The sequence below is a fragment of the Silene latifolia genome, chromosome 9 (genome assembly GCF_048544455.1).
Source record: "Silene latifolia isolate original U9 population chromosome 9, ASM4854445v1, whole genome shotgun sequence".
Classification (NCBI taxonomy): domain Eukaryota; kingdom Viridiplantae; phylum Streptophyta; class Magnoliopsida; order Caryophyllales; family Caryophyllaceae; genus Silene; species Silene latifolia.
The window spans coordinates 108,713,909-108,722,277 of record NC_133534.1 but is presented as its reverse complement, the minus strand read 5'-3'; the positions used below and the strand labels follow the sequence as shown (position 1 = coordinate 108,722,277).

Here is an 8,369-nt window from a genome sequence, read left to right as displayed (position 1 = left end):
AGAGTTTGCAGAGCAATCTTTCTGCTGCTGAAGAGCGGGTTTCTGGTGCTGAGAAGAAGGCTGACGATGCCGAGAAGGAGGCTGCTGATGCTAAAAAGAAGGCTGCTGATGCTGAAAGGCGTGCCTCAGAAGCTGAGAGGCGTATCTCAGAGGTGGAGAAACGTGCTTCTGATGCGGAGGCTCGTGTTGCCCAGATTCAGGAGGAGAAGGCTTCTGATGTGCAGGAGTTGAAAAGGACTCTAGTGGATGCTCTGTCCTATGCTGCTCTGGAAACGAAGATCAACTGTATAAAGATGTTCCAGAAGGTGGAGCATTCGGCCTGGGATTTAGGAGCTGAAGAGGGGAGGCTCGCTGCTACTTTTCCGGACGATTCTAATCTGGATATATTGGCTGGCTTGGTGGAGCCCGGTACTGTTTCTGCTGATGACCCAGGCGCTGAGGAAGAGGTGAATTCTCCTGATGCTCAGGCAGCTGCTTCTGAAGCTGTGGAGCATATTGACATAGATTAGTTTTTTCCTGCATTTGACAGACTTATGCTATGCTTAGTTAGTTTTTGGCCCTACGGGGCATGACATTTTTATTTTGGACAGCTTATGTACTTTTGGTCTGGCTCTGGTGCCAGACATACTTTGCTTTTGAAACTTAAGTATTTCCTAATGGTTATCTCTTTGTGTCGTACCGTTCCTGGTGCTTTGATTTGTGCATGCATGTCGTCTGTTTGGCCATCGCTGTTAGATTGTTGGCTAAAGGGTCTAGTATGCCCACTCGTTCAGAGGAGCCAGGCTCGCGTGGGTGCTAATGCATCGCGGGAGGCTGGTTGTCCCGGTTGTACATGCTTAGCCACGGACACACGCCTTCTGTAATGAATACAGGCTCTGCTAGGTTAGTTTGCATTTTATTTTCTTGGCTTATTTGAGGAAATAAAAGGAGTTCTATATTTAATTCATTCACAGTGGTTTTACAACTTAAAATTTGTTAGGACTAAAATACGAACAGGGCTTTTTTAGAGCCAGAAAATATTCAGAATCAGAAGATTTTTAGATCCAGAAAAACATTTAGGAGTAGGAAGATACTTTAGAAAAATATTTTGGGGCCAAAATGAGAAAATATTTGGAGACATAAAAAATACTTAGAGACAGAAAAATATTCATAGCCAGAAAATACATAAGGCAATATCTAGAACCTGGCTGGGCTGTATCTGGTAGGCTGAGTACCCGGTTGTTGACCCTGCTGGTGACTTAAATGAAATATTTTTTCAAGTGGGTGATATTCCAGGATCTGGGAACCATTCATAAGTCGGTAGGCTCCATTTCCAACTGTGCTTTCTACTTGGTATGGCCCCTCCCAGTTGTAGGCAAATTTCCCTGCTTGCTGGTTCTTGGTATTCTAGAAGACTTTCCTCAGGACCAGATCTCCCACCTGCAGAGTTCTTACTTTTACGTTTTTGTTGTAGCTTCTAGCCACAGTCTGTCGGTAGGAAGCCATCCTGATCTGGGCGCTGGTTCTGAGTTCATCTATCGTCTCCAGGCTGCTTGCCATTTCCACCTAGTTTCGATCTTCTGTGATGCATCCATATCTGTGGGTTGGGACCCTAACTTCAGATGGGATGACTGCTTCTGCTCCGAACACCAGGCTAAAGGGGGTTTGCCCCGTTGCAACCTTTGGTGTGGTTCTATCAGCCCAGAGAACCAGAGGTAGCTCTTCTGCCCATTTGCCCCCAATCTCCTCTAGTTTCTTTTTCAAGTTTTCAATGATAATCTTATTGCTGGATTCAGCTTGTCCGTTGGACTGGGGGTTCCTGGGAGTAGATTTCTGCAACGAGATATTCCACCTAGCACAAAAAGCTTCCGTCTTATTTCCAATGAATTGGGACCCATTATCACATATAATCTCAGATGGAATGCCAAACCTGCATATGATATTGCGTTTAATGAAAGATATCACCTAGGTTTCTGTAACCTGGGAGAATGATTCTGCTTCTATCCATTTGGAAAAGTAATCCGTCATGGCGAGCATGTAGACTTTGTTTCCTGGTGCTCTGGGTAGTGGTCCCACGATATCCATCCCCCACTTCATGAAAGGCCATGGTGAGATAACCTGGTGCAGAGGCTCTGCTGGCTGGTGGCTAACATGGGCGTGCCTCTGGCAAGCGTCGCATATTTTTGCGAATTCCATGGCGTCTTTGCGCATTGTGGGCCAGAAGTATCCCTGCCTTAGTGCCTTGTTGGACAGGCTCCTGCCCCCTGCATGGTTTCCACATTCTCCACTGTGGAGAGCATGCAAAACAGCCTGAGACTCTTCCCGATCCAGGCATCTGAGGTAGGGTCCAGCGAGGGATTTCCTGAAAAGAACATTGTCGATTAGTAGGAATCTGGATGCTCTCATTTTAAAGCCCCTTACCTCCTTTTTATCTGTTGGTAGGACGTCATTCTGCAACCAGTCTAGGTAGGTTTTCCTCCAGTCTGGAGTATTTTCTTCATCGCTTTGGTCTTTGCACACTTTTTCTCGCTTCCCGAGATTTTAGTGTTCTTTGCTCTAGCACGTGGACAATTGGTATCGTGGAGATGGTTCTGTCTTGAAGGTTGCCCCCGGGTGGCTAGTGCGTCGTCTTCGCATTCTGCTCCCCTGGGGATTTGCTTGATGTTGAATGTGACAAGCCCTTTTCACTCCTTTGCTACATCTAGATATGCCATCATCCTGGGGTCCCCGGCTTCATAGCGATCATTAACATGGTTAACTATAAGCTTAGAATCACCGCAAACCTGAAGGTGTCGATTTTCGGATCCGAGCCGACTTCGGACCCGGGATTAGTGCCTCATATTCTCGCCGTTGTTTGTGGCTTTGAATTCACATCGTACGGCCTGGACTATGAGGTCTCCCTGGGGTGATTTGAGGACCAGCCCTACTCCTGCTCCTTTGGCGTTTGAGGCTCCGTCCACATGTAACTCCCATACTTGTTCTCCTTTGTCTTCTTCCAGATTCAGGATGTCCTGTTCGGCCTGGGTCTGGAGTGCTGGGCAGAAGTCAGACACAAAGTCTGCCAGAGCCTGAGATTTTATGGCCGTACGGGGTTCAAACTTCAAATCGTACCCACTCAAATGCACGGACCATTTAGCCATTCGTCCTGACAATTCTGGTTTTCTCATGATTGTTTTAAGAGGATAATTAGTTATCACAGAAATAGTATGAGATTCGAAGTAGGGACGCAGTTTATAGGATGCAGTAACTAGTGCAAGGACAAGTTTTTCTAGTGATGTGTACATGGTCTCTGCCGGAAGCAGAGACTTACTGATGTAGTATACCGGATGCTGTGATCCTTCCTGCTCTCGTACTAGCACCGCACCGATCTGCTTCGTGGATCGATGATACAGGAAAAGTGGTTCTCCTGGCTCTGGTTTCGACAGGAGAGGTGGGGTGCTGAGATAACGCTTCAGTTCCTGATATGCTTTCTCATTGTCATCCGTCCACTCGAATCTTTGGCTTTTTCTGAGTATATCATAGAATAGCCTGCATCTGTCCGAAGATCTGGATATGAATCTGTTTAAGGCCGCCACTCTTCCGGTCGGTATTTGGACGTCTTTTTTTGGTTTCTGCGGTGATTCCAGTGCTGCAATGCTCTTATTTGCTCGGTGCTAGCCTCTATCCCCCTCTGGTCACCATGTACCCTAGGAACTTTCCACTTTGGATACTCCCGGTGCACTTCATAGGATTCACTTCATTTGGTATTTCCCGAGGGTATTGAAAGTTTCTGCCAGTCTTTGGTGGTCTTTGTGAGGCTGCTTCGATTTGACGACCATATCGTCTATATATACTTCCATAGTTTGGCCTATTTGTTCTTTAAACATCATGTTCACCACCTCGATAGGTAGATCCTGCATTTTTCAGTCCAAAAGGCATGACATTATAACAATAGATACCTCTCTCGGATCTGAACGCTGTCTTTTCCTGGTCACTGGGGTGATCTTTATCTGGTTATATCCGCTCCAGGCATCCAGGAATGTCAGCATCTCGTGGCCCGCAGTAGCATCTACCATGGCGTCTATGTGTGGTAGAGGGAATGGATCCTTTGGGCAAGCTTTGTTTAGATCCGTGAAATCGACGCAGACCTTCCACTTGCCATTCTTCTTTGGGACCACTACCACATTAGACAACCACTCTGGGTATTTTACTTCGCGAATCTTCCCTGCGGCAAGCAGGTTATCTACTTCTTGATTTATAACCTGGTTTCTTTCAGAAGCAAATTTTCTTCTTTTCTGCTGCACAGGTTTATAGCTTGGATCCACACTTAGCTTGTGAGTTATTACACTTGGATCTATTCCTATCATATCATCATGTGACCAAGCAAAGCAATCTATGTTAGTTCTCAACAACCGAACGAGTTCTTCACGAATCTTACCTCTACACTCAGATCCAATGAGAACAGTTTGTTCTGGATGCAGCGAGTCCAGGATGACTTCGTCTAATTCTACCTGCTGTGGCTCAATGTACTCGTCCTGGATGCGCTGGCTCTGTAATTGCTATGCGGGCGAACCTGTTGTCGGCTTCAGAGCCACCTTGTAGCAATCCTTAGCTTCTTCCTGATCCCCACGTATTTCTTGCACCCCCCAAGGTGTTGGAAACTTCAGGCATTGGTGGTACGTTGAGGGAATTGCTTTCATCTCGTGGATCCAGGGCCTGCCAAGGATTACATTATAAGTAGAGGGCCCGTCAATAACCAGATACCTTACCTGTTTGTTTACACCCCCGGCGTAGGTCGGGATGATGATTTCTCCTAGGGAGTGCTTTGTTTCGCCGCTGAAACCGACCGAGGGAATTGCCTTCTTTGCTAGGTCTTTCTCGGTGAATCCCATTCCTTTGAGTGTTTCCATCATGATCAAGTTGACGGAGCTTCCGGTATCCACCAGGATCTTTTTCACCTTGCAATTTCCTATGGGAAGCGTGATGATTAGAGCATCGTGGTGCTGTTCAGGAGTAGATCCTGCGTCTATTTCGTCGAAGGTGACCGACGGCGGCATTCGTGGTTAACCTGCAGGAGCTCTCTCAGTCTGTCTCCCTTAGTCCTGGTTGCATGCCTCTTAGCCGCCGAGTAGGTCAGCCCACACAGCTCCGATCCACCTGTAATGACATTCACAGTTCTAGAGCAATGAGGAGGAGGGGAGGGCAGAACCTGATCCGCTGAATTTACTCTTGTTGTGTTTCTGGGTAGGATATGATCCAGGTTTCTTTGGTCATAGTGGAATTTGACTTCCTTTCTGAGGGAGTGGCATTCATCGGTGTTGTGAGTGTTGCTGCCGTGGAACTCACACTTTTTGCCTGTGTCTCTGCTGCTGGGGTTTCCTTCTGGATGTTTTGGCCATCTGACTCTGCGTCCCAGCTCCTTCAAGGCTTTGAATAGTCCTGCAAGATTGGTGGTGAAACCATACTCACTTACTTTCGGAGGCAGATCTGCTTCGGACTTTCCTTCTGAATTTCCAGAAACTTTATTCACGCTCCTGCTGTAGGGTTTGGATCTTTCGCTCTTCTTCTCTACTGGAGCTTTTCTGGATACTGGGTCTGAATCATAGGTGCCTCTTACAGGTCCAGAGTCTTCTTCCAGCCTCATGACAGCAATCGCCTTCGATTGCACCTCCTCAAAGGTAGTGCATGGATGCATGGTTAGTTCCTTGTATAGCTGTGAATCCTGGTGCCGCCCTCGGCGGAAGGCTTGTATAGCGGTTGCTATATCACACCTCGGAATTGACACCTTCTCTTTGTTGAACCGGTTCAAGTAATCACGGGTAGATTCCTCAAACCCTTGCACTAGCCGGTAGAGGTCGCTGGTCTGCTTCTCTGGCTTTCTGCTGCTGGCGAACTGTTGGTTGAAGGCATTGACTAGGTCGGCGAAGCTGGATATGCTCTTGTTCGGTAAGCCGACGAACCACTGCAGGGCTGCTCCTGACAGTGTTGATCCGATACCTTTGCACATACAAGCTTCCTTTAGAGATCCAGTTGCGGTTATCACCATCATTTTCTACTTGTAGTGGTTGATATGGTCAAGTGGATCTGTGGTTCCGTCGTAGAGTGTCATAGCTGGCGGCACACATCCTTTAGGAACACCGATTAGAGCTATATCATCCACGAAAGGTGAGTCTGCGTAGCTATCTTTGGCTGCTTTTTCCAGCGGGCGGGCTACGCCTGGTATCCTATACATTAGCTCCCTCAGCTCCTGGTATTGCTGCTCCAGCGAATTACCTGCTCCTGCAAGAGGGTTAGAAACAGGCGGGAAGGAACCAGCAGGTGTACCTCCTAGCCAGGGTGCTCCAGAAAGTTGGCCTTGTGCTGGGTGACTGGTTACTGGTGTTGCACTGATTATGGATCCAGGCTGCCATCCTGGTGTCTGCTGTAATCCTCCGATCCAGGCTCCACTGGTGAACTGGCTGCAGGATGGAATTGCTGCATTGGGGACAGGTCCAGATTGCCATCCTGGTGTCTGGTGTGCGGGGGTACCTGAAAAGGGTGGAAGGTCAGATCCAGAAGGGGTGCTAAACAAAGCGTTACCTGTTGTCTGCTGCAGACTGGGTGGATTATCGAATGACAGACATCCCAATCCTCTTGGCTCGATTGGTTCGCTGGGTGCTACCCCTGCAAGATCCAGCCTGGTAACTAGTTCTGACGGGATTGGTCGACCCGATCCTCCACTGCTGGTTCTGGCTGAAGCCTCTGGTGCTGGTGCTGGTGCTGGTTTGGACTGGACTGCTGTCACGATTTGAGCCATCAGGTTCTGGTTGTCCTTCCTCAGATCCTCAACGGCCCGACGCAGAGTGTCCATCCCCTGAATCATCACCTGCATCGGATCAAGTGCTGGGGATCCTCTGCTTCGGAGAACATCTGCACCTGAGCCTTCCTGGGTCTGACTTCTGGATGCGACTTCTCCTCTGCTGGGGCTGCTTTCCCTACTGGATTTGGACTGACCAGATGCACCTGCTGCCTTCGGAATCTGTGGCGGCTTCTGAAGCTGAGGTATGGCTCTGGTTGCCATGCTGACGGGGATCGTCTGGCTGGATCTTTGGGGATGCACGATGGCGATCCGCGGATGCGAAAAGTTCTCTGCTGCGAAGATGGGGCCGACTTACTGGCTGGGCTTGGAAGGATTAAGGCTGTTCCAGACATTGTAACGGCTGGTTCGGTTTTGCGAGGCTTGGTTATAGAAAATGATCACTATGCCCCACGGTGGGCGCCAAACTGTTTCGGTAAAAATTTACCGAGTTATTTATTTAATTGGTGAGTGATAGTGATTGATCTACGGGCGATTAATATTGGATTATGACTAATCTAACGAGTGAATATGCAATGAAGTAAGGAAGGAAAAGATAAACAAAAAGGATGACACGAGAGATTTTTGGTGACGCGGAAAACCCGGTGTGGGAACAACCGCGGGGGGAGTCGGAATCCCGCCAACTTTGCACTATAATCGATGTAAAAAACGCCCAAGTAAGGAAATACAATTTTTATGTTGTTAGGTAATTATCGTCAATTGCTGATGAATTTTTAGAGTCAAGTGTTGCTCGATGATATGGAGGATGCCTTGAGTGCTATTCTCCTTGTCCTTTTATAGCTGTTGGAGTCAAAGCTTAGGGTTTGGAAGCTGCCTCTGCGTCTGTTGCGGAATATCAGGTCAACTCTCTACAAAATAGGAGTTTGTTGGTTGACTGAGTCCTTATCCTTTCTTGTGTGTGGGCTTCTTTCTTTTGGGCTGTATTGTGTTTGTTGCTTAATTAATCCTGCAGTCCTTAGTGTGCCACCTCAGCAATCCCCCTCTCCCTTCTTCCACCAACCGCTGTGCTCCACGTGGCCGCTCCTTTGCCCCTCCTTTCTGCTAACCATATGATGCCATGTCAGGATATCTAAAGGGTATTTTTATCCCTAACAATTATCATATATAATCTCAGATGGAAGGCCAAACTTACATATGATATTGCGTTTAATGAAAAATATAACCTGGGTTTCTGTAACCTGGGAGGATGATTCTACTTCTATCCATTTGGAGAAGTAGTCCGTCATGGCGAGCATATAGACTTTGTTTCCTGGTGCTTTGGGCAATGGTCCCACCATGTCCATTCCCCACTTCATGAAGGGCTAGGGTGAAATAACCGGATGCAGAGGCTCTGCCGGTTGGTGGCTGACGTGAGCGTGCCTCTGACAAGCATCGCATTTTTTTGTGAACTCCACAGCATCTTTGCGCATTGTGGGCCAGAAGTATCCCTGCCTCAGTGCCTTGTTGGACAGGCTCCTGCCCCCTGCATGATTTCCACATTCTCCACTGTAGAGAGCATGTAAAACAGCCTGAGATTCTTCCCGATCAGGCATCTGAGGTAGGGTCCAGCGAGGGA

General features: G+C 48.0%; 1 protein-coding gene across 1 annotated transcript; it reads right to left on the bottom strand.

The window, feature by feature from the left end:
• Positions 1–2,807: 2,807 nt before the first annotated feature.
• LOC141601454 (uncharacterized) lies at positions 2,808–5,015 on the bottom strand. Its single transcript, XM_074421741.1, has 5 exons — positions 4,532–5,015; positions 4,107–4,429; positions 3,918–3,968; positions 3,715–3,872; positions 2,808–3,486 (listed from the first exon to the last, which is right to left on the bottom strand). The coding sequence occupies exons 1-5, from the start codon at positions 5,013–5,015 to the stop codon at positions 2,808–2,810; spliced, it is 1,695 nt and encodes a 564-aa protein (XP_074277842.1).
• Between the last annotated feature and the right edge of the window lie 3,354 nt (positions 5,016–8,369).